Here is a 26089-nt window from a genome sequence, read left to right on the forward strand (position 1 = left end):
TGTATGACACACATTGTATGCACATGTCGGACGAAGTACTGGCCTTGCGTGGCCACCGGGGCCTTTTCCTCCACACGTCCGACCTTCATATGCATTGACGTGACCTGACGAGCCACCCAGTCGACTTGCATGGGCGGCGCAGGCCTCGTCTTGTCGACGCAGAGTGCAGATTCCCTGCCTCCCTTACCCTGCTTTTGCCACTGCCTCACGCCGAAGGGCTGAGCGCCGTCAGACAAGCTGCGCCACATGCCAGATGCGTGTTCCCCTGATAGCCAACCCGTGGGCGTGCAAACCAGCCCCCGGGAACGTGGCGCACTGCTGCCCCACGCGGCATCTTAGACCCCATCTCTCGGGGGTCCGGCAGGCGACGAGGGAAACCATAGATCAACATCTGGTTATAGTTTGAGTACCTTCTTCATAAGGTTTTGTGTCCTCGCATCGGCATCCTAACGATGGAGGCGGCGGCATATGGAATAAAGGTCTCCCGGCTCTATCCTCATCATGGTGTATATATTGATTAAATTTGATCCATCTATTCTGTTATTTCAACCAGATTGATAGGTGACTCATGCTAACTTGCTTCGTTGTGGCCGCCTCTTCGATCAATAAGAAAAGGGGAATGTTTTCAGCAAGGATACTTCGATGGTATTCTGTTCAAGATGGTTGGACTTTGAACTCGCCAGGAATAAGAACGAAGGCAGCGGTGGAGAAGTGTGGCGGCGGTGGGGTGGGAGGACGCGGCGTCTGGGCAAGCACAAGACAGCGGCGGGGGGTGGGAGGGGTCGTCTGTCAGCGCGAGAGGTGTCGGGGGAGGGCTGCAGCGCGAGTTGGCGGCGGCGCCTGCGGCGCGAGAGGTGGGGTGGGGGCTGAAGTAAAGGTGGCAATCGGGTCGGGTTTCACCGTGTAGATCTAAACCATACCTGTACCCGTAAAAATTTGTGAGATCGAGATAGTCAATCAGAAGGGGGGTGAATGATTGCGCGGAAGCAAATTAAAACTTTTCTCGAAAGTTCAAACCCTAAATTACCTTTCTGTCCGTGATAGTAAAACAGCCGTAACTTTTGATTGGATGAACCAAAAAATACGTATGACTATGAAAAAGAAAGGTATTGAAATTATCTAACCCATGCAAAAAGAATCATCTCAATCGGACGTACCAATCAAAAGATATGACCAAAACAGTAACAGCTGATAGCAAGTTACGAGGATTAATCGAAAACCAATTTCGAGAAATAACAAGAAAGATGAAGTAATCATAATCTTTCCTTTATCTCGTGAGAAACCTGCATCAACGTATTATGAATTTGCGATAAACCTGTAGCAAAATGTTAGAAAGATCTAGCACGAAGAATCCACGAAGATCCGAGAAGAACAGAGATGACACCTGACGTGGTTATGACTAACCACGTACTCGACTCGAGTATACCCGGTACAACTCAGCTGGGGGCCCACAAGGAAGCCTACTACGACTCCAGGAGTTTGCGATTCAAGATAAGGAAGATTAATTAGAGTGTATCTCCTCATTGTAACCGTCTTGGACTCTACCTTAAACCTGAGTTCCTGCATATATAAAATACCAGGAGGGGGAGCCAAGAGAGACCCAACTTAGATAGAAGTCGCCTAGATGCAATCGACGACTCTGTGCATCCAGACTCCGCGGCACCCCATTGTAATCGAGGGCCCTGAACCTGGGTAAATCGTGTCCCCTGTGTCCTTGTTAGCCGACAAGTTCGCCAACACACACTCGAAATCTTTCCTAAATACAAGTCCATTAATATGGACATTGTCAAAGTCACATCTTCGTCATTGGCGCCAACGAATTTTTTTGTTTAAAAAAAATTTCTTTAAACTAGAAGGGATTTTTTTGTTTATTTTGTCATATTTCTTTTTTTTGTAATGAGTATTATGAAACATCATGAACATGATAATTGTGCATCCAAGTCATGTAAAAAGTAGTTGTGCTCGACATGTATATAAGTATGACGTAATCTACACATGACTAAAAATCAAGTATTGTTATGATTTATTACAAGACATGGTCTCCCTTTGCCAACTACTCCCTCCGATCCTAAATTGTTGTCGAAATATTACATGTATGTAGACATTTTTTAAGAATAGATACATCCATATTTGGGCAAATTTGAGTCAAGAATTTAAGATCAAAGGGAGTACATCAATACTTGAATACAAAATAACTTCCAGCAATTTACATTGAACAGAGAACTTTAGAAAAGCATAATATTTATTTTCATTTAATTTATATGACAAGTCAATTCAACCTTGTCAAGCCTATGTCCAAAGTGTAATGATTAACAATCAGAAGCTTAAGACAATGGTAAGCACTCAGAAGCTTAAGACAAAGATTTCAATAAACACAACAACTTCCAAGTTCATAGAAAAGTGCAATGGTAAGCACTCGTGAATATGTAGTGCGACATTGGCATATTTATTTAGTAAAAATTGCTTGACACCACGTGTCTTTGTGTATTTGGAACCTTGATACTATTATATTTTTATCATTGCTAGTAATTAAGTATCCAAGACTAAAATAGTTAACAAAGTTTAACCATGACAAGATTTAGTTCAAGTTATCATTCGTATTAGAAAGTCATGTGACAGACTACTTCATACCCTAGTTTTGAAAACTGGACCGGACCGGCGGTCCGACCTGAAAAAACCGGAACCGCAGCTCCCAGCGGTCTGTTTAGCGCACTGGACCAGACGGCCAAGCGGACCAGGAAAAACCGGGTGAACCAATAGGTTTTGGTGAAAACCGGTGAACCGGGAGGTTTGGCTCCCTTGTCGTTCCCCGTCTCGCCAAATCCCGCGCCCACCCGCCGCCGCGCCTCGCCGCCCCCAGCGCCGGCTGCCGCTCCGGCCGCCGCGCGCCTCCCCGCACCCGCTCGCCGCCCCCAGCGCCGGCCGCCGTGCGCCTCCCCGCACCGGCGCCGACCGCTCGCTGTGCACCTCGCTGCAACCAGCGGAGCGGGATTTTTTTTTGAAGTATTTATTTAAAATAGATTATTTTATATCTTAAAAAAACCCGAACCGAGAGCCTCGCCGGTTCGACTACCGGTCCGGTTTTCAAAACTAGGCTTCATACGCGCATACATGTAAAATGACAATGTCCTCAAAACATAAACGTGGTTGCAAAAATGTTATTTCATGATGGAATACAATGCTCATTGCTCTTTCAGATTCTTTTGTTTATTAAACATAAAAAAACAAAAAGGAAGCAACTGAAAAGATATTTTACATATCGTACAAGAAGAACAAACTCCCCCTCAAACCATCCCGTATGGTTTGATTACTCCAAGTTCACATCGAAAAAAAGCAAACCGAGAAGAATCCAATGCTTTAGTGACTACGAGCACGCGATGAAACACAGATTAAGACGGTAGAGCTCTAAAGATAGCCTGTCATGTACAAATTGTTCCAGGCGGGAAGGAGGACCTCTTTGCGAAATTTCCATAGACCCGATGGGTCACCATGTTGCGGCCACGTGAACAATTCAGACTAATTGTCACACTGTTACCTCCGTTGCAAATGGACCGGTCTGGTCTGACCCAATCCCACCGTTGGTATGGCATTCGTCTCTGGTGGCACGCTTGCAGATCCGGTTGTGCAGGGGGGACGACGAGCCGTGAATCGGGACTAAAGAGGCGCCCGTGCTTGAGAGTGGAGCAGCGGTGTGGACAGCGAGAGGGCATACAATACATGATCGGCGAGGAAAAAGAAGCATACTTTATTTCACGTGGAATTGCACACACCGACACACACTCATGATTTTCACGTGGCAATATGAAAGCCGATAACTTTCCGCATTCACTAATTAAGCGGCGCCGCCCTGCTGCAGGCTGCCGGCGACATCGATGACGAAGCGGTACCTCACATCGTTCCTCTCGAGCCGTTCGACCGCCGTGTTAACATAGTCCATCTTGACGACCTCGACGTCAGCAGTGATGCCGTGCTCCCCGGCGAAGTCCAGCATGGCCTGGCAGTCGCGGACGCTGCCCACGCCGTTCCCGGCGATGCGCTTCCCGCCCGTGATGACGGCGTACGCCGGCAGCTGCAGCGGCTCGCTCGGCGCCCCGCACACCACCATCTGCCCCATGGGCCTCAGCAGCTCCAGCAGCGGCACGATCGGGTGCCCCGCCGACACCGTGTCGATGATGCCGTCCATGGCGCCCGCCGCGGCCTTCATCTGCTCCGCGTCGCTGCTGACCAAGAAGTCGTCGGCGCCCAGGCGGTCCAGCGCCTCCTCGCGCTTCCTCAGCGACGAGCTGATCACGGTGACTTTCATCCCGAACGCCTTGCCGAACTTGACGGCCATGTGGCCGAGCCCGCCGAGGCCCACGACGCCGAGGTGCTTCCCGGGCGCGTTGAGGCCGTACTGCATCATGGGGCTGTACACCGTGACGCCGGCGCAGAGCAGCGGCGCGGCGCCGTCCGGGGGCAGCGTGTCCGGGACGCGCACGACGTAGTCCTGGTTGACGACGACCACGTCGGAGAACCCGCCCTGCGTGGTCGCGCCGTCGTAGTCCACGCCGTTGGAGGTGAGCACCAGCGTGGGGCAGTAGTTCTCGTGCCCTTTGCTGCAGCTGTCGCAGGTGCGGCACGAGTCGAGAAAGTAGCCCACGCCCACCGTCTCGCCCGCCTTGAAGTTCTTCACGCCGGGGCCGACGTCGGTCACGACGCCGACGACCTCATGCCTGCACGCGCGAGCGGGCATCGTTGTTTAGAAGAAGAGGCAATTTGGGGATGATTAATTAGGGAATTGGTGGGATTGCTTGCTTGCTTGCTTACCCGGGAACGATGGGGTACAGGGCGTTGCCCCACTCGTTCTTGATGATGTGGAGGTCCGTGTGGCAGATCCCACAGAAGAGCACCTTGATCGTCACATCGTCGTCCTTCTGAACTCTGTTTTGCATAACAGGAATTAATTCATCAGATCAGCGGAAGAAGAAAAGCAGAGGTGACAAACAGGCATGAATAATTGAATCTTAAGTACTGGTTGGGATTGGAAATTGGATAGAAGGAGACAGTATACCTTCTTGAGAAGTTGTACGGGGAGAGGTGGCCGGAGGCGTCTCTCGCGGCCCACCCGAGCGCGGCCTTGCCTTGCTCCATTGTCTCCTTCGCTCTAGTGTAATGCTCTGCTTCCTCAATCCTATCCACTCTGCTTTCCAGTCCAGGAATCCGGGTGAGATGGTGCTGTCGAGCCCCGAGATGGGAATAAATAGGCAGGCTAGTGGGCATCACAAAACATGATCAACGTCAGACTCTACGTACGTGCTCCCCCGGGTCCCTTGGCTGGTGGACGTCGTCATTGCTTACTCGGTGTCAGATCAGATCATATATCATTTATACCTAACGCTCCATGTGGACAGCTCCAGGCTACCTTCGGCCGCAGCCGCCGCTCGCGCTGTTTTTCGTCTCTCTGACGGTAAATTAATCCAAGGAGCCCTCTTAATCGAAGTTACTACTAGTACCATCCTGCATCAGCCGCTGGCTCCGCTTTTCTTCTCTCTGACTGTAATTTTAATCCAAAGTATCCTGCAGTCGGGCCATTCCTATCTTCTCGTCGGCCTTTTAGGAACAGCGAACAAATGCGTATTAATACAACGCACTGGGTCAACTCACCGTGGAAACGCACGAAATCATCGTGGCTAATGTAGCCTACCGACTAGTGACTCAGACCGGCAAAAGATTCTGTTTGGGAGATTCCGGTTGACCAAACTTAAATCGGGTGCTCGAAATCATGCAACCAAACATACCGGGGAAACACACTCTTTTTTCGGAAAAATGCAACCAAACATAGAAAAATGATATCCTATCCACGCCATTCATGATTATCTCTATATTCATCTTTGTTTGACCGTGAACCAAATACACTCTAGATGTATATACGATCCTCTTCTCCACGGCACGAAATGATATGTCAAACTTTAACCAACAATTAAACCGCTAGTATAAGATTAATATGAAGGTGTAGGATCTTTCTCTGGCTGGCTTTGCGGAACCGGCTATTCACCAACGAGCGGCGCTTCAGAAGGGGGATCTCGAGTTCGGATCGCTGTCCTTTCTGCGACCAAACGGAATCGACGGCCCACATGCTCATTCATTGCTCCTTGATTCGCCCGATTTGGGATGAACTGCACGATCTTCACCCGCAACCTTCAAGCTGCGACCTCATCGCCGATCTTTGGCTGTCACAGGAGCGGGACAAGGTCAGAACCACGGTCCTCATATCCTTGCTCTAGAACACGGAGGAATCAAATGGTGTTCAAGAATGAAGAAGGCCTACACCTGACTGTGCAGCGTTGTTCCTCGGAGCAACTGCTATGGTCCTCTAGACACTCCTTGCAATCTTGTAAAAGATATTCTGACGGAGTGGTCGTCATGTTGTCCCATCTCGCAAGGAGATTGTAATCTCTTCTTTCATGTATATTCCTTTTACCCACCTTGTACAAAAACTCCTTAAGTCTTAATAAAACTAGATGATGTCCGCACGTTGTTGCGAAAAATTTTAGTTAACATATGTGAGCCTACGTTGTTGAGAACATACATGAGTGAAAAGTAGCGACAAAAAGAATATCCAGTGAAAATGTATAATGTAATTGTATGATAGATTGTAGATCCTTCACTTAGTGGAAATAACTTGATAAAAAGTAGTATGCATGGATGTGCAAAAAATATGAGTTTTTCACTAAATAGATGTGAACAAATTAATGGTTGATGATGTGGCATGGTTGCATGTTGAGAGAAATCAAATAGTGGGTTTCTCTTACTTAGATATAGAAGATGCGGTGCAGGCTGGCTTTTTGCCCGCCGAAGTTCTCTTCAAAAAAATAAGATTAATTAATTGATACCGTTGGAATTGAAAAATACTTTACAATTTTATAATTTTTATGTGCACATGTCAGATATCATTTGTCTATTATATTGATCAAAATTTGATATAAATTCCTTACTGTTTTTTCAGAGTGTACTGTTTTTGTACTTTTGGAAGGAGGGGGACTAAATCTAGTTCGTTCGTTCATACAATCATATACAGATTATACATAGTCAAGAGCGATTATGTGATAATAGTACATGCGCTGCACAGGGTACATGCTACGCGAAACGTATACAAATGAACTAAATCAGTTTCTAATAAAGTACATGAGCTAAATCGCACGGTACGTTCATGTCGCGCTGCATATGATGGTGGTGCACGGTGTTTTCCCCTGTGCGTGCCAATGAGTACTAGCACCTCTTGAGGCCATTTTGATTCACATGATTTCAAAAATAAAAATATAGGATTAATGTCATTCCATATTTAATCATATAGAAATTCAAAACACAAAATGTGCAATATAAGTTGTTTGATTGCATCAGGAGAAAAATGTATGATTTGCTGGAAGGATTATGCGATACTAATAGATGTTATAAAGACAAAGAAATTTTTCTACGAGGTTGGATCTCGTGAAAAAAATTCCTTTGGAATTGCATGCAGACTAGCCCATAGGAAAAGTCTCTGTGGTTCCGAATCCAGCAAATCAAACGAGCTATAAAGAAAAAAAACTCCTTAGAAATAGAGAGTCCTTCAAATTTTCTACGAAATTCCTTTGAATCAAAGCCCCCTTTGTCTTGAGATAGCCAGACGCTCTTTCCTAAATCCACACACATTGTTTCCAAAAATAAAAATTGCACACATTCAGATAAGCAAATGTAATGGACATCTTCAATAAGGCACATTCACCGTTCCTTATTCTTTCTCGTGCTCTTTGGAGTGTCATGGAGCAAAGAAATGGATAGATCATTTCCTACGGAAGAAACAACTTTGACACACTAGATGGAGAAAAAGTAATCCCCTCCCTTTCAAAATGTAGGGCGTGTAACTTTTATTGACCGTTAAACTTTTTAAAGTTTGACCAACTTTATAAAAAAAATCAACATTCATGGTTCCAAATGAAGATCATTGGATCCATTGTGAAATATATTTTCATAGTATTTTTGTATATATTGATATTTTTTGTTATAAAATTGGTAAAACTCGAAAAACTTTGATAGTCAACAAAAATTATATGGCCTACATTTTGGAACGAAGGGAGTATGGGACACGGATTCAAACTGAAAAAGAACCTTGGGAGAAGATATTGAAGGATTGTACATAACATTTATTTTTCATTAATATATTTGCAGTAGATCTATGTCTTTTCCTAAAAAAAGATATTGAAGGTTTGATCAAGGAGATAGGAAATTAAGGTGGACAGAGAAAAGAGAATAATTAATGGCATTGTTATGGATACCAAAAAAAAATTGAAAGGAGGAAATCCCACCTGCCTCTACAACTCGATGACGCAACCATGCCATTATTCAAATCTCAAACATCGCACAAGTCTCAAAGTTTACATCTGAAAATTATAACAAGTTAGAATAGATCATCCTCCTTCTAACAACTTAGGTCTTTCGATTTCAAAAAAGGAAAAAGAAAACTTAGGTCTCTATATGTGACATCTTCTCTTAATCATCCACGGCAGTGTTTTATCTATGCGCCACATAGTTAACGAGAGAAGAGAACAATCCTTTTAGAGAAGAGAACAATCTCTTACAGTAGTGAATACCGTTTCTCTGCACAAATCAACTTGCAAATTAATCATTAGGTCTCTCTCACATCTCTACTCCCAATAACACTACTCCTTTATTAGACACGATACTACTAAAGAAGGAATGCATAGAGAGATTGTACCTGAACCTCTGTGGTGCACTGAAAACAACATACAAATGGCCGAGAGGGGCAACGGGCTCTCGTGCGCGACCCGGCCTAGCTACGCGGTGGTGCCGAGGCTGCCGGCGACGTCAATGACGAAGCGGTAGCGGACGTCGTTCTTCTGGAGCCGCTCCAGCGCCGTGTTGACGTAGTCCATCTTGATGACCTCCACCTCGGCGGTGATGCCGTGCTTCCCCGCGAAGTCCAGCATGGCCTGGCAGTCCCTCATCCCGCCGACGCAGTTCCCGGCGATGCCCTTGCCGCCCGGCACGATCGCGACCGCCGGCAGCTCCAGCGGCTTGGTCGGCCCGCCCACGAACACCATCTGGCCCATGGGCTTCATCAGCGCGAACAGCGGCGAGATCGGGTGCCACGCCGACACCGTGTCCAGGATGCCGTCCATGGTCCCGAACGCCGCCTGCATCTGCCCGGGGTCCCGGCTCACCAGGAAGTCGTCGGCGCCGAGCTTCTCGATCGCCTCCTCGCGCTTCCCCGGCGAGGTGCTGATCACGGTGACCTTCATGCCGAACGCCTTGCCGAACTTGACGGCCACGTGGCCGAGGCCCCCGAGGCCCACGACGCCCAGGTGCTTCCCTGGCGCGTTCAGGCCGAAGCGCATCATGGGGCTGTACACCGTGACGCCCGCGCAGAGCAGCGGCGCGGCTTTGTCCAGTGGCAGCCCGTCCGGGACGCGGACCACGTAGTCCTCGTTCACGACGATCACGTCGGAGAAGCCCCCCTGGGTGACGGCGCCGCCGTGCTCGGCGTCGATGCCGTTGGAGGTGAGCACCATGCCGTAGCAGTAGTTCTCGTACCCGTTGCCGCAGGATTCGCAGGAGCGGCACGACCCGACGAAGTAGCCCACGCCCACGGTCTCGCCGGCCTTGAACTTGGTCACGCCGCTGCCCACGTCCGTCACCACGCCCAGGATCTCGTGCCTGCTCCAAGAGTCGACCGAGAGGGGGAAATTAATTGAATGCCAATGCTCCATTTGCGTTTGACTTGTACTAGCAATAGCATCCGTGTGATGAATCTTTAATTAATTACCCGGGAACAACGGGGTACATGGCGTTGCCCCATTCGTTCTTGATGATGTAGAGATCAGTGTGACAGATCCCGCAGTAGAGCACCTTGATCGTCACATCGTCGTCTTTCTGAGCCCTGGAATTGTGGCCAACAGATTAGAGAGTCCATCAACTGATGTAAGCTGAAAAGAAATGGGAAGGATCACGCGCGGCAGTGTCTTATTCTTCAAGGAGGCTCCTTGATTTGCCGAATGGATTTCTCAAAAGATGTTGCTACCAAATTCGCATGTGACAACTCGCTGCAAAACATCAAACTCAACCTTTTGGACACGTGTATTGAGTTTTAGCCTTAAAAATAAAGACAAGTCATTTTGTAGAACTAAACAAAGCTAACTGTCATGACAGCTAAGTGGCTTCAGCTCCTTTCAGTCCCGACAGAGGAAGAAAAACTAGATCTAGGCATTTATCCCTCTTCTGGGAACTGATCTAGCTCATCGGATAACCACAAGTTAACTACTAGCAAGAACACATCTGGAAAGAAACACAAGAGCAATGCAACGAATATGCATCTTCTCCATTTCACTCGTAGCCTATTTTGCGGACGCCGGCAAAGCAGAGTGTGTGGCGCGCACAGCACGCGGCGCAAAGACTGGCGCGCGGATGGACTTGCTGACGGCGACAACCAAGAAATGGCGCACGCACATAACAGTACCTTCTGGAGAAGTCGAACGGGGAGAGGACACCGGAGGCGTCCCTCGCCGCCCAGCCGAGCGCCGCCGTCTCCTGCTCCCCGGCCTCCTTCGCCATCACCTTCGCCCTGTGCTGCGGCGGCCGGAGGGTTCGTGCAGACGATGCTGCAGCCACGCCGACGTTGCTGCTGCTGCTAGCGAAATGCCAGGGCACACCGGGCGAAAAGCGAGCGTCCAGTCCACCGCGGAAGGACAGCGGAGGAACCGAGCCACGCAGGTGAAGATGATGCGACATGACGCGCCGGCGCCGCAATATATGATGATGAGGCTGACGCCCTGGCCCTGCAATGCCGATGCTCGTTTGCTTTGTGTGAAGAAAAGGTTTATGCAATTATGAGTGATCTGCGAGGTGCGCATGTGGTGAGTATACTGCAGTATGTGATGCTCGTAAGCTCATTGGTCACGTTGGATAAGGAGCGATCCCGATCTATGGCCGGGGCCCCTGGAGAAGGGTCGATTACACGTGAAAAGCAAACGGAGGAAAAAAATAAGTCGGTCGGTTGCTAATGAGTTTGCGTAACGAGCGTGAATCGACAGCTTTAGTTCTTTTTTTTTTCCGAGAAAGAGGAGATGTTATTTATCGAGCCAGTCTTTAAGGCCAGGCCACGGCAATCTTCTGGGCTGGGATGCGGGGATCCCAGGCCAACAGGCCGTGCAACTTTTTTTTTAGGAACCGGACGGTCGATTTGCGTCGTTCGATTAGAGGAATAGAACTGTACAAAGAGTGTCAAGAATACATCTGGGACAAGAAAGAGAGGGGAGAAAAAGAAAGAAAAAAGAAAGCGCTAACGTCGAATCTCTCGTATCGAAAGTACACACTCTAACACGGCTAGTAATATCTTCCCATACAAGGTAGGAAATCTCCAAAGCCGGAAGGGCCGTCGAGCTGTCAAGCAGAAGATCCTTCTGTTTCTTTCTTTCCAAATGCCCCACCAGCAGTAGATGAGGCGGCCGTTGGTCGCCCGCTTGTCCTTCTTCGGAAGGCCGTGGATGGTGCTATCCCAGAACCCATGAAGAGCTGTGAGAGAAGTGTCCGCCGTGGCCACCCGAGGAGGCTGGGTGGTGTCAACTTTGAGATCTACCCAAATTTGTATTCACTCAGATGCATAATAAATGTGTCAGATTTTGGACTAACCTATAGTATAAAATTGTACTAGACTTGAGAAACTTATTATGAATCGAATCAAGTACCATTTTGTTCACAACTACTCCCTCTGTACCTAATTAATTGGCACAGGTAATTTCGCCCAAAAAATCTTGCTATTTCTCGAAATCAACCTGCAGTCCATGTTTTATCAGAACTTTTTGCAAAAATCCACCTATATTTTTCCGGAATCAACACGCAGTCCACGTTCAATTGAAGATGTGCACTGCAGGTTGATTTCGTAAATTAACAAGATTTTTTGCAAAATGGCCGGCGCCATTAATTGGGAACGGAGGGAGTATCATATTTTCATCATTTTCCTAAAGAAAATCAACCACTCTAACATCCCTCTCTTCCAAATAAACGACGTAGCCACTGGCCTCAGATGCACAAAAGGCGATGAGCTTGGCATAGATGCTTGCACCATTGACACTGCATTGAGGCTATCTGTATCCATGGCAATAGAAAGGGGCAATATACTGAGGCATTCAGCGAGGAGGAGATTTTCACTAAAGGGCATTATATAGAGAGATTCAACGAGGAGGAGCTTTTCAGTACACAAGGACATTTTGGGATGCCTTGAAGGCAAGACGAGGCGAGATTCGGCGAGGGTGACACCTTTCAAGGTTGTGGAGGTCGTTTTTCTAGATTAACAGTCTGAGATCGATAGGCAATGAGAGTGGGTGAATGATTGCGTGGAAGCAAATTAAAAAAAATCCTAAAAGTTCAAACCTTAAATTACCTCCGTCCGTGATAGTAAAATAGCCATAATTTTTTATTGGTTGAACCAAAAATTACGTATGAGTATGCAAAATAAAGTTATGGCAATTATCTAATCAACGCAACAAGAAATAAGATCAATCGAACGTATGAATCAAAAGATATGCTCACAGTAACAACTGATAGAAAGTTACGAAGATTAATCTAAAACCAATTCCGAGGAATAACAAGAAGGATGAATTAATCGCAATCTTCCCTTGATCTCGTGAGAAACCTGGAGCAAAGTATTATGAACTCGTGATGAACCTGCAGCAAAGTGTTAGAAAGATCTAGCATGAAAAATACTCGAACATATGAGAAGAACAGAGATGACACCACCAACGAATTTCTTTATTGCAACGATGTCGATCGGTTACAAAAGATGCAACCATGCATACAAGAAATCTCCAAGAATTGATATAGATGCAAAGCTCTGAGTTTCCTCACGTCCAAGCCAAAACCCTAGCTTGGACGCCCTCTATTTATAAGGGAAAATTCGCGACCCTAAACCGAGTCTGAATTCAACACGAACACCTATTCCCGGTCGTTACTTGGACTGTGGAGCCTGCATATGACTTCAGATTGAGATGGCTCCAAAAGCAAAGTTGTTCGCCGAATGACGCGCACAACTTCCATGTGGAACACTTTTCCATCGGACACCATCTTGCTGATGCTATTGTCCAGTCTTTAAACATCTCTCAACCAACCAGGACTGGACCTAGGTGTCTTCACGTCGATGCCACTCCATGCCATCAACTCTTCTTGTGATGTCTTCAAAACTCGACCATTACGTGTCGAGTATCTCCAATCCCGTATATCTCCAGTATAAACAACGTACGACAAACCGATGCCTTCCCGGATCATCGTAGCATTCACTTACATTAATGTTCCTTCGCACGAACGGGGGCATGACCTTGCTCCCTCAACCTCAACTTCTCCCAAGCATTGCCCCTCGATTCCGTCGTCGACCACGTTCCTTCATCTCCGGCAACACCTGAAAGCGAACACACAAATAACCAGTATGAGCACAAGTCCACCACTTGACTCAAAGTAAGTTCAACATAAGTCACGCGATGTTTTCACATAAGAAACTAATGGATCAGCACACCTCTAGCAAAGCAATAATTCAAAACAAGATACATGTCATCACATAAGTATCCATATTACCCAAAGTATCCACATTAATATTTGACCCAAAGCACTTGCCAATGTTACATATCACCTATGATTTACAAAGAGACACGTCAAAATGGTTGTACGCATCGACGCTTTTGTATCTTGTTGCTGATGTCCTTGATGTTTTGTGCACCGTAGTTTTAGTTCAAACTGTATTCCAGTCTCTAGTGCGTTTTTCTTTCTGTGTTTAGATTTCATCTGGTTTCCCAAAATAACCGAGAACCCTTGTTAGATTTTTGGTCTGATTTCTCTTATAAACTGGATCAATTCTTTTCTTATTAGAATTGCATGAACTCTTGCCCTCTCTTGAGGTTTGTCAAAAACAAGAAGATAGAGAGAGATTTAATTGATTAGGGGGTGTCAAAACACATTATAATATTTTATTAGAGCCAAAGGGAAATATCTTGCTCTATAAGACCCAAGGACAAAGCGTCGTCTTCCTCGGCTGGCGGAGTAGGACATGACAATGATTCCTTGTATGTCTATCTATATTTCTTATAAAGCACAACTTGTACCACGTCCAGACGATCTGAATCAGCCACCCAATTGTATTCAGCGCTCGACAATTGCTTAATAATGATGCGTGTCGTGCATCCATATCTTGTCTATTTATCCCCTGATCGTCAATTCAATCAATATCAATCAAATAAGTCGACGAGAAAACCTGCTATAATCACCTATCATGTTTTGACCATCTATCAAATCAACCCTGCTTATCATGTATGATAATCAATCAAATCGATCATCAATCAAAATAGGAAACCCTCCATAATCACCGATTACATATACCTCGTCACAGGTAAATCCAGATGAGATTGACTTAAAGGTGGCGTAATTTCACACAAATTGTGGAATAATTATATTTGACACATGCCAAGTTATTTTTTGATCCGTTGCAATGCACAGATTTTGTGCTAATATACTAAGTTAAGAGTATCCTTTCCATTTGGATCAATCGGGCAATGAACTTGTTTAATCAATTTAGTCACTTCACATTGAAAACCTTAACCACGATGCCTAAAATTATCTTGTGCATTTATCCACGATCATTAACCTGCCACATGTATTACATGTAAAAAAAAAACTGCCAGAGGTATGTATTGCACTGGCGTGGCATACGGTTGGCCATTTTGATCGGCCAATGTGGCAGCGGAGGGAGTTTTAGGCGAACGAATGATTAACACGAGTGGATTTTTTACTCCCAAAAAAAGTTACCTGCAAAAAAAACGAGTGGACTTTTGCAAAATCCCCTCGTGAAATTTTAATTTATGTTTTAATTAAGTTATTGATAGTATAACAATCTTGCCTTATAGTCCCATGATTTGCAACCTTGGATGGTCATGAAGGGTCAAAAGGCAACCCTAGTACCGCATTAGTCAAAAACCTAGTGTGATGTGCAGCTCCTAATTTCACCGTTCGAGAGTCATTTTGGCTTGTTAATCATGCAAAACAATGCTTAGTCATGTGGTAGGTTGTAGTAGAAGTTGTTTGCACATGTTAGGAAGGTGAGGGTGTTGTTTGCAAAGATTTCTTTATAGCCTCATTCCTTGCTCGAAATAGATAGGGAGTTCTTCTTCTTCTTCTTCTTGAGAGCTCTAGGGTTAGGGTGAGAGCAGAGACATTTGATTTGCCAAATCCACCTAAGTTTGTGAAAGATTGTTGGGGATTCAGAACCTCTCCATCCTTGTTGGGCTTCCACCTTGTATTCTTCATCTTCATAGTGAAGCTCCGTGCTCGCCGCTACTCGTGGTTTTTTCTCACAAGGGGTTATTTCCACGTAAATGTGTCTTCCCTTGATTTGGTGTTTCTCTTGCGATATATATGTGGCTGGTTATCATCTTTATTTGATGTTCGCATCTGTTGCTCAAGTTTGATGTTATTTAGTTGAGTTGACATTTGAGGGAATGCATACTTGTGTTTTTTTAGCTGTTTCTGCCCGCTTAGTGACTGTAGATGAATGTACGAAACATAACAAGTTTAGGCATCATATTTTGAGGTTTTAAAGAAAATACAGCGGCTGAATTGCGCACATCGATTTTCAGTTTCTAAATACAGTGACTAAATTGCGGGTGCCAATCGATTTCGGCGCGTGGATGAAGTTTAAATGTAGTTTTAGCTTTCTCTGTAGAATTTCATAAACCCTGGCGATGCGACTCCGACTATGAAACGGGATCTGACGCATTAAAACTCCTGGGTGGCAGCAGCAGTGACGTGATGGTTACAGAACGTCTGTACTCAGACCGTTCAGACCTCCCTGCGCTGCGCAAGAACATGGATGCTTCGACCGATGAAGCCGGAGTATCTGCGTCCTCGACATCACGTTCATCCGGCCGACAGTATCAGCCAGAGTCATTCAACGTTCAGAATTGCGAGGCGCCGCTGTAGACGCTCATCTTGTCAGCGCCGCAACTTATGGTACTGCGAAGCCGCGGATGCCGTCTCTGTCTGTCTCGTTTGCCGCCCAGGACAGCGACAGTCTTACCAGGTCAAGGACTTGAAGCCTTCAAAGAGTTGGACTATTTGGCAGGAGTACGGAGTACGCGTACGATTGCACTGCTGAAAAGAAGTTCCATCCTGAAATGGACTTGCCGACTGGGGCGACCGTTTCAATTTTTGCAACGGGCCGGCTGAAAGGTCTCCATCTTGCACTTGCAGCACAGCCCAAATTGTTGGGAGCCGGGAACTTGGGACACGTCATGAGTTCGATCATCACAACTAGTTAAAGAACTTTGCTAACGCCATAAAGCGATGATCAAACTAATGCACTTGAGTTCACCGAAAAATAAGCAGAAAAAAAAGTAAATTTCACATGACGACGGTTTTTGAAACTTTCTTCTTAAGATTCACGTTTTTTGCTAATTTGCTAGCAAACCATATGTTCTGAGATTGTCTCACCTCGCACAAAATGCCGGCTCAAGGATCTGGCCCGTCATTGAACTTGGTGCAGTTGGTGCAGTTGCAAAAATGGGTGCGGGAGTGAGAAGCGAGGGAGGGGAAAAGTAGTTGTCCTAACGGGCTAACGGTTTGGTCTTACCTGACGTGGAGACTGACAAACGGGACCCACATGTAAGGAGTAATGTCAAAATCGGTTAAACCGAAGTGAGACAGTTAGCCTCAAATCCTTTTCGGGACAAATTCACAAAACCTGTGGCTTCATGGGAAAAAAGTCTCGTGAAATTAATCAAAAATGAATTATATGAGTATATGAACATGTTGAAAATAAACTGGGAACGGAAAAATGAATCAGGCTACGCGGAAGAATGGCCGGCGGACACGCTGTGGAAGTCATCCGAGTCCGCCTTCCTGACCGCGCTATCGACGATCTGCTCTATCCTCGCGGCCACCTCGGCCATGGCGGGCCGCCGATCGGGCCGCTGCTCCGTGCATTCGATGGCGAGCTGCAGCAGCCGCACCATGTCCTCCTCCACGTGCGCCTCGTTGGCGATGCTCGCGTCGAACACCTCCCCCGTCCACTCCTCCTCCACCACCGTGCGCACCCACTGTGTCAGATCGACGCCGTCGATCCCGGGCACCGAGTTCACGGGCGCTCTCCCCGTGAGCAGCTCCAGCAGCAGCACGCCGAAGCTGTACGCGTCGGACTCCCGCGACGCCCTGCGCGGGTCCTTGACCTCCGGGGCGCGGTACCCCGTGACGCGCTTCAGCGGCACGGACGCGCCCACGAGCTGGACGAGGCCGTGGTCGGTCACGTAGGCGCGCGCGACGTCGGCGTCGTCCGCGACCAGGATGTTGGACGACTTGATGTTGCCGTGGGACGCGCCGGCGCCGTGCATTGAGGCGACGCCCCGCGCGGACGACAGCGCGATGCGCGCCCGTGACGTGAAGTCGAGCCGCTCGCGGCCGGCATTGGGGCCGTGGAGGAGGGAGGAGAGGCCTCGGGCGCCCGGGACGAAGTCGTAGACGAGGAGCTTCTCCTCTTTGCTGTAGAAGTATGCGCGGAGCGGCACCAGGTTCTCGTGCCGGAGCGCGCCCAGCGCCGCCACGGTGCGGCGGAAGTCCTTCTCGGGGGTAGGCATCTCCCTGAGCCGCTTGACGGTCACCACGGCGACGCCGCCCTCGAGCGTGGCGCGGTAGGTCGTGCCGAGCCAGCCCTTCCCGAGCACCTCCGCCGACGCGTGCAGCAGCGACTCCAGCTCGTAGGGCGCGTCCGGCTCGCTCCCCACGAACACCAGCTGCTTCTTGGCGTTGTTGTTGACTGCCATCGTCTGCGAGGTGGAGCGCGACCGCTGCGTCGTGTCGCTCTTGTCCATCATCTTCGCCACGGAGACCGTCGCTGGCGGTGACGCGTCCTCGCCGCCCGTGGCCGCGGTCTCGGTGGACGTGTCGGCCTTTGTCTTGCGACGACGGAAACAGAGCAGGAAGATCGCCGCGAGCACCAGCACCAAGAGCGCCGCGCCGGCGCCCGCAGAGATGCCAGCGATCGCAGCAACGGAGAGCTTGCTGTTCTTGCTGCCCTGAGCTGCAGGTGCCGGAGGCGGCGATTGCGACGGCGGCGGCAGAGGAGGACTCGGGCACGGGCTTAGAGGGGCGCCACAGAGCCCTGTCCCGCTAAAGGCGCTGGCCGGCCTTCCGGCGAGCGACGCGGGCACTGGGCCGTTGAGCTGGTTGTTATTCGACACGTTGAACAGCGCGAGCTTCGGGAGGTCAAGGTCGGCCGGGAGGGTGCCGTTGAGGCCGTTGTCCTCGAGGTACAGAGTCTCGAGCCGCGGGAGCTTGTTGAACTCCAGGGACACGCCGCCAGTGATGCGATTGTTGGAGAGGACGAGCCGTAGCAGCAGGCGCAGCGAGAAGAGCCCTTCCGGTATCTCGCCCGCGAGGCTGTTGCCGTGGAGGTACAGGTACCGGAGCTCCCCGCAGTTGCCGATGTCCGCGGGGATCGCGCCGGAGAGCGCGTTGGAGCGGAGGGAGAGCGTCCGTAACGCCGTCAGGTTGCCCAGGGTGCCCGGCGGCACCTCGCCTATCAGGCCGGCCCCGGGGAGCTGCAGCGCGACGACGCGGCTCCCGGTGTCGTTGTCGCACACGACGCCGCGCCAGCCGCAGGGGGACGCGGACGACGCGTCCCACGGGAGCCGCGGGCCGACCGCAGCCCGGAACGCGAGCAGCGCCGCCTGGTCCGCCGCGAGGTCGGACGCGGCGCGGCGGAGCGTGGAGCAGCACAGCACGACGACGACAAGGAGCAGCACGGCGCCTCGCAGCGGCATTGCTAGGTCGATGAGTTGAAGTACGTCAAGTGTTGAGGCTGTAAACGAGATATCCGATGATCCTGCCAACGTGATACGAGCTGCCTTGCCTTGCCTACGTACCTAGTTTATGTACAGACTACAGAGTAATCTAATGCACAAATTCGCACTAAGCTCGCTGTGGAAGGGGTGTGCGGCTATATTATAGGAGTAGTCAAATTTAACGCGTGAAACAAGGCTTAGGCAGTCGTCATAACGGAGCCATGGAATGGATCGTGATCGTTACAGGGATGTGGTGTCAAGTGTCAATTGGGGGGGAATTTGGGAGGTAGCGGTTTGCGGTTTGCAGGAAAGTGGATGCGATGAATTGAGAAGGTGTGTGCTACAGCTCGACCGGGAGAGATAGATAGATGGGTGCAGCTATGCTAGCTGGTGGCCGGAGCGGACACGGCCTTCCATTTGGAGCGCGTCAGAGTCTAGACGACGGCGTACTGGTTAATTCTTAATTTATCCCCTTTTACCCGAAAAAAAAAGTCTAGACGACGGCGTCGGCGTCTCTTGTACGAACTACGAAAGGACGGCCCACCGCTTACTAGTAGTAGGGTCGATCTTAATTTCTTAACCCGTCTTCTTCTTGTTCGACACCTTCCTGTGTTTACGGCAGGGCCGAACGTGTTGGGGCGTGCGTGGGCAAGGCCGCGACGGGAATCACATGGAGGATCGGAAGGGTGGCTGGATAGTGGTGCTACACGTGCGGCGCGCCGGGGATTAAATTACCATTTGCACGGAAGTCCATTTTAAACCTTGTTCTTGTAGAGTTGGACCATATCAAACCCTAACCCGCAAATCTCTAAACTTAGCATCCTCAACTCCAGTCTTTAGTTGCTAAATTGCGCTTTGCCAAACAGGGATCAATGACGTGGCACCAAGTGGGTCCTACCGTTATCCAATGCGGCCTAGACTAGTCGATCCGGTCAGCTAGGGAGACTTCTCCTGCTTCCGCGACGGCGCTGTCAACCGTCAGGCGGCCACCGCCTGCGTCTGCAAGGCCGCTTGTCGTCGGGCAAAGAGCTTGTCGTCAGGGTCACGTGGACCCGGTCCAGAGCCGCGGACTCGGCCGACGTCCAGGACGTCCCCCCGAACCCGAAGAAGCTCATCCGGTCCGTGGCGGCGGCGGTTGTGACTCCGCCCGCTGCTCATCACGCCGCCGCAGGCACAACAAAAGGTGGTCCTCTTGCAGAAGAAGCGTGAGGCGACTGGTGGTTCCCGGGCGTCCATGCCAGAGACGCGGGGCCCACCAGTTCATGGTGAAGGTGTGTGGGGCGGCCGACGACGTGTGGATGGACGAGGAGATTGCCGTCAAATTGCCCCCGGTCGAATTCTTCTTCGAAATCTAGTAGACATAGACGTTGTCGTCGAATTATCCTGACGCTTGGGGTCACGCCGCCGCGGAACACTTGGACGAGGTCGTTCTCGGCGGGTCGGGAGGCGGAGGCGGAGGCGCGAAGCAGCCGGACTCCCCATCCACGAGCGAGGCCAAGAGGCGAATATTCATAGGGTTCCCGTTCTCATCATCGCGCTGGACGGAGGCCGCCATGCCGCCATGACCAAAAGATTGGGCGGCGGCGCGCTGCGGGACCAAGGGCTGGAGTCGTCGAACTCGAACCTGCGCTTGTTGTTCCTTTGTGTGTACTACTCGGGATCGATTTCACCAAGAGCAACAAATGGACACGTTCTGATGGATTGATTGATTGCTTGCTGACAGCAACCACTGCACTGGCGGAATTGAATTAGTTTGCATGCATTAGTGGTCAATTATCCAGGGTGGAGCCAACAATCCTAACGCAGACTCTGCCACATCAGCATTTTCGGGAGCAATCCTACTTAAGCGCACTAATGATCGAGATTGGAGAGTTGAGAATGCCAACTTTAGAGATTTGCAGGTCCGGATTTGATGTGGTCTACATCTCCAAAAACAAGATTTAAAATGTGCTTTACTCTCGACCGTGCGCTGCGCGCGAGAGAGAGGAGGTGCGGAAGAAAAACGAAGGAAAAAACAGAGAGAGCGCGCGCGCGCAGGCATGCCCCGATCGCCCGGAGATGAGTCGCGAATTGATGTGAGAAACGGAGAATACATGGTTTTGTTGACGCAGTCCACTTAACAAGAGACGTATTATTACCGCATCCCTGCTAACCTTTTTCTTTCTTTTTTCTTTTTTGAGATATAAACCTGTTGAGTTGACCATGGTGAGTTCGGTAAACGGTGCAACAGAAACACCTAGTTTGAACCTTTAGTTGACCATGGTGAGTTCGGTAAAGTACGGTACAACAGAAACACCTAGTGTGAAACTTGGGGACATACGAGATACGACGATCGAGTGCCGGCTAAGTGGCGCCGTTGCCAATGGACATCAATCATTTTACGCTCCAATCTCCATGTCACATAGAACATACGGTTAAATAATCATTTTTTTTCCAGGAAAATGACCCGTATTTTCTCTGTTCTAAAATATAAAATTTGCATACTTTTTAAAATTTTACTTCACTATGTTGAGTTCTACGCAAAGAGGATCAATAGATGTTTTATCCAGGTCGCTAGGGTGCTGATTTTTATTCAATCTATCTTAAGACAATTTGTATCATACTCCGTATTACTCTGCTACACTGTGATGTACTTGGGTATGTATCGAAACTTTGTGATGTACTACCTCCGTTTCATGATTTTTGTCTCAATTTGTCCCAAAATGAATGTATCTATTCTTAAAAAATGTCTAAATACATGTAATATTTCGACAAAAATTATGAAACGGAAGAAGTAATAATTTTACTTTCGCTATATTAAAATTTGTATTACTTATTTTCGTATGCATGCTTGTGATGTGACATCATTTGGATGTAACACGAATAAAAACACTGAAACAAAGTCTAAGTTAGAAATGACATGACCATGTCGGTTGAGATTTTTTTTTGAGGGGAGATTTTTTTTAGATGATCAGGGGCTCGCCCCCGGCCCAACCTTTCATTGAGACCCATTTGGGCCAAACATGTCGGTTGAGATTGGTATGGACTATGGATTGGCGAACCCGCGGCCAATGTGAAGGGAGGGGACGACTCGGTGGCTGCTGCCCGACGAAGTGTTTTCTCTTAAATTGAAGGCCATCGGCCCCGTTCCTTTCCATAAACGAAACGAGACAACAATCGCGAGCTGTAGACATTATTACAGACCTGGTCCTAATGGTTCATCAGCCTGCACAGTATGAAAAGGCAATCCTGCCAATCCAACTGCCCAAAACTGAGCTACCAGAAGCTAGAAGACAACGTACAGAAAGATGAAAAGAAGCTAGTTCCAGCGCGGCACTATCTTCAGCTCTGAAGCACTCGGCGTCCCGCGTCCCCGGTCCTGTCACCATAGATGTGCGGCGCTTCTTTAGAGACACAGAGACGGGGAGCCTCCTTCACCTTGGCGTCGATCACGATCAGCAATTCAGCAGAAGGCCTATTTTCATCTAGTGGCCGGAAGTGCCGTCGGCGGTTGCAGGAGATGAGGCGGCGCTGCGTTCGTTTCTGGAGCTGCTGTCGTGCGAGCGTGCGTGTTACAGGAGGCGCTAGCAAGAGAAGCAGGCGAGCAGGCAATTGATCGAACTGGAGGCTTGGCAAGGGCCGTGCGTGCAGGCGAGAGGGCTGGGAGCCTGGTCTGACAACGAAATGGGCAAAGCCCAGGCGTGTAGAGGACAGGAAGAGAGACTATAGCTGGGCCGCCAAAGAGGCTTAGGCCTAGGAAGGGAAAGGAGCAGGCCAAGACAGGGGGGAGGAGGTAAGACCGTAAGAGAGAAGAGAGATGGGTCAGGATCAGGCGCAAGCGGAAGAAATAAGAGAAGAAAATATGTTCCTTTAAAAACATTCTAGAAATCCAATTAGAGATTGGAACATGTATGAAAAAAAATCGTAAATTCCAAAAAAAAACAGAGGTGCATGTTTGAACATGCAGGATCCAAATGAAATACAAGAACAACAAAAGAGCAAGTGAAAACTTAAATTTAAATTACAGATGGTGCTATTTCAATTTGAAACCAAAGAATTAATTTAGAAAATTTCCAATTAAGCTTTCATTAATGCACAAAAAAAGTCAGTCCACATTCTTAAGAAAAGGATTTCCAACATTCCAAAAATAGGTCTATTACATAGGAACTTTAAAGGTCAAACCAGGCTGTCTCGGACCGAACAAGCCGGTTCGACCCCAAAGGCCAGTGTGGGCCTGTGGCACACCACCTAAGCCTGGAAAATGGGCCCCGCATGTCATAAGACGTGAAATTTGAAGGGTAAAATAAAAAAGGGGTAATTTGTGGCAAAGGTTTGGTTAAATGCGATATAATTTTAGAAATTCTCTTAAATGGTTAGATTGTGTCAAAAAAAATGAAAAGAGGGGATAAAAAATTGAATTCACTCTCTGCTCGAAGTGCCCTTCGACTATTATTTTTTGTTCCGTTTTCGGATTGTTTCACACGGCACGCGTTAACCGTGGATTCAGTTGCCCAGTAACAAATCAGAGGCTGCACCAAACCAGATAAAGTGACCAGAAAGGCGATTCGTCTCTTCTGTTGTTCTCTCCTTGCCTCAATGGGCCACCATGTCCGGCACTCCATCCATCGGTACTGATCACTCCACACGTTTTTCTTTTCTTTTTCCATCATGGACGACTGCGAGTAAAAGAAGACACAATAACTTGCACGATTAACGCATGGCTCTAAAGAAGAAAGGAGCCGCCGTGGCGTGCCTTTCCAAAGACAGTTGAAACGACCGCACGATCAGAAGACACCCCACACGTCTCCGGCCCACCGGCCGTCGCTCTCGTACAAAATCCACCTCGCAAGCAAACCTAGACCCGATAACCTCTCTAGCTCTTCCCTATCCCCATCTCCATCCCCCTATATAAATCACCAAACCAAGAGATGGTCGAACCACACCAAATCACTGAATTTTCAACAGATTTAGAGCGCACAATTTAACAATTCAGCCTTTGCACTTGCGTTACATGGCAGGATCACCGTTTGTTCCAATGGAGGAGAGGACGCTGGAGCAGCGGGAGGTGCTGCTGATCCACAGTCAGATCAGGAGGATCAAGCGGGAGGACGAGGAGACCCGGGAGCAACTCCTGAAGCTGCAGCTCCTGGAGACGAGGCCCACAGCCGCCGCCGGTTTCCGCGGGCAGGAAGCCTCGCCGCCGGCCTCCCGCTCGCTGTCGCCGCTCCGGCGCGCCGGAGGCGCCATCCCTGTCGGGGACTGGGCCTAGTTACCGTACCAAGAGCCCTTCTTGAGCCACCAGCCGGTGTGCATAGGAAATCTAGCGACTAGCGAGCTGCTAGTATGATCTATGATGCCTGTCCATGTTCTCTGAAAGCATGGAACAGAGCTGCGTTTCTGTCGATCGACCTGTCTTGTTGTCTTGTAAATACAGGGACTTTACTTGCTTGCTTAACATACATGCCTGTGTTTGATTATGTTTTTTTGCTTCGTCAAAGCTGTTTGGATTATTCGTCAAATCAGGCATGGAAATTCGTGGATAAACACTGGTGAGTCGGTTCAGACTTTTCAGAGGATGCATCGTTCAGGCAACGCAAGGCAAAGACGGCCAGCAGACGAGAGCCACAGACCGGGGTAGCCAAAATTGACTGGGGAACATCTACTAGCTTGGATATGCATGCGCCAGGTATATTACTACCAGTTGGTGCACGTGGTTGAAGCTTGCCGTCCTAACTCCGACACGCAGGAGAAGCACTGGAGGAGCTGCTGCAATAATTCCACCCGATTTCCATGATTTTTCCCACCTGAAGTTGCTGACACGGCAAACAGGATAGAAGCATCCGTCAGCTTTGCTTCCACGTCGCGCGCAGTAGCAGAAGGCAGGCCGACGTGTCCGCGTCATGAAGATAATTGAGGCACTTGGGCGTTGATTCACGATTAACCGGTGAAGGATGTTTCTAGAACCGGATGAGTTGGAGGTCTCCAGGTTTGCGTCATCCTTCCTTGGATCCAAAGCGCACGGTCCAGATTGAGGAGGGTGTGTTTTTTATCAACTTCCGACCGAAAACATGGTCCCACCTGCCTGTCAAACCTCGAATTGCCGAAACCACAATCTCGCTGAACCCTGGAAACCTGGCCCCCGGCGATCGTGTTCAAGGTTGAGAGTCCAGAGCCGTCCCCAGCCCAGCATCTCCCGAATGCGGCGGACATACCTTTGGGCCTGTTCCGCACGTCCAAAGCCCAAAGGTATGGAATGCTATCGCTTTCGCGATTTCCTTCCGTCGTGTTCCCGTTGTTCAGGCTGTGGGCTATTATTATGGGTGCCTGTAGTCTGAACAGGCTTTGCTATCCCAGAAGCGCTTGTTTTGTTCTAATGCCTGTGCGCTACTTCCGGATTTGTACCGGACCTTTACAGTAAATGTACATGTGCTGGGCCTACCGTGACGTTACATAGTCCAAACGTGCGGCCCATTTACCGGTAAGGCGGTAATGCAGATAGCATTTGGTCCAGCTGGTAAAGGACAGGACTAGCGAGCGGCCGGCTGCTGGTTAAGCCTTGCGAGCCAACGCCCAATATGTAAAGGGTTTGGTCCACTCGATCGACACGAAAAGAAATAAATAAGCATGCGCAGTAATCCCGCATGCAAAGCCCACTGCCCACCGCGTCTGTAGTTTTATGCATGTGTTTTTAATTCGTGTTTTTCTTTTCAAAATGTCATAACTTTCAAATCAAACATCATAATTATGATACGTTTTCACCGTTGGCGCTATCGCGGCGAGATCTTCAAAACTAGATCTCATTTGGCTATATTTTGGTCTTATTTTTTAAAAGCAACTTTTATGTTAGACAATGCAACCTTTCGTACTTTTTTGCAACTTTGTCTACAGCGTTACGTTGCAGCGAAAGTTGCTATAGGGAAGATAGTGTTGCCAACTAAATGAGTCACGGTTGCTTTAGTACACTTAAAATTGCAATTTTGGCTCCTAACCGACAACGTGATACATAGTTGCAAGTTTGGCTCCTATACTGATAACTTAATTTGACTCAAAATAGCAACTTTGCTTCCTATACTCGCAACCTTGACTTCCATACTGGCCAACTTTGCTTCACTCTATCAACTTTCACAACATCAAATAGCATTGGTGCCAACTTTGCCTTATGTGTCAGCAACTTTGTCTTATATATTGACACATTTGAAGTTTGTGTTAGCAACTTTGACTTTCATACTGCCAAGTTTGACTTCTATATAGGCAACTTTGGC

The 26089-nt window shown here is 48.6% G+C and overlaps 3 protein-coding genes and 2 long non-coding RNA genes across 6 annotated transcripts; 1 reads left to right on the plus strand and 4 right to left on the minus strand.

Annotated features, from left to right (window-relative positions):
• Nucleotides 1–3723: 3723 nt before the first annotated feature.
• Nucleotides 3724–5248, minus strand: LOC100845223 (probable cinnamyl alcohol dehydrogenase 8D). The gene is made up of 3 exons (XM_003576459.4): nt 5051–5248; nt 4807–4920; nt 3724–4712 (listed from the first exon to the last, which is right to left on the minus strand). Exons 1-3 carry the CDS (start codon nt 5128–5130, stop codon nt 3833–3835), a joined length of 1074 nt encoding a protein of 357 aa, XP_003576507.2. The 5' UTR covers nt 5131–5248; the 3' UTR covers nt 3724–3832.
• Nucleotides 5249–5845: 597 nt separating this feature from the next.
• LOC112272521 lies at nt 5846–6783 on the minus strand. Its single transcript, XR_002966483.1, has 2 exons — nt 6310–6783; nt 5846–6209 (listed from the first exon to the last, which is right to left on the minus strand). It is a non-coding gene; the product is annotated as an uncharacterized LOC112272521 (long non-coding RNA).
• Nucleotides 6784–8331: 1548 nt separating this feature from the next.
• LOC100828033 (probable cinnamyl alcohol dehydrogenase 8D) lies at nt 8332–10900 on the minus strand. 2 transcript variants are annotated; one of them, XR_002966481.1, is made up of 4 exons: nt 10493–10900; nt 9803–9916; nt 8735–9693; nt 8332–8616 (listed from the first exon to the last, which is right to left on the minus strand). XR_002966481.1 is itself a non-coding variant. In XM_003578039.4 (3 exons), exons 1-3 carry the CDS (start codon nt 10762–10764, stop codon nt 8814–8816), a joined length of 1266 nt encoding a protein of 421 aa, XP_003578087.1. In that variant the 5' UTR covers nt 10765–10900; the 3' UTR covers nt 8342–8813. The 2 variants fall into 2 exon arrangements, 1 of the variants encoding a protein (XP_003578087.1); XM_003578039.4 differs by having other exon boundaries at nt 8342–9693.
• Nucleotides 10901–16716: 5816 nt separating this feature from the next.
• LOC100845832 (probable inactive receptor kinase RLK902) lies at nt 16717–19215 on the minus strand. Its single transcript, XM_003576461.4, has one exon. The coding sequence runs from the start codon at nt 18825–18827 to the stop codon at nt 16857–16859; it is 1971 nt and encodes a 656-aa protein (XP_003576509.1). The 5' UTR covers nt 18828–19215; the 3' UTR covers nt 16717–16856.
• Nucleotides 19216–24095: 4880 nt separating this feature from the next.
• On the plus strand, nt 24096–25480 carry LOC112268946. The gene is made up of 2 exons (XR_002960518.1): nt 24096–24513; nt 24574–25480. It is a non-coding gene; the product is annotated as an uncharacterized LOC112268946 (long non-coding RNA).
• Nucleotides 25481–26089: the final 609 nt, after the last annotated feature.

Source organism: Brachypodium distachyon, chromosome 4, assembly GCF_000005505.3.
Source record: "Brachypodium distachyon strain Bd21 chromosome 4, Brachypodium_distachyon_v3.0, whole genome shotgun sequence".
Classification (NCBI taxonomy): domain Eukaryota; kingdom Viridiplantae; phylum Streptophyta; class Magnoliopsida; order Poales; family Poaceae; genus Brachypodium; species Brachypodium distachyon.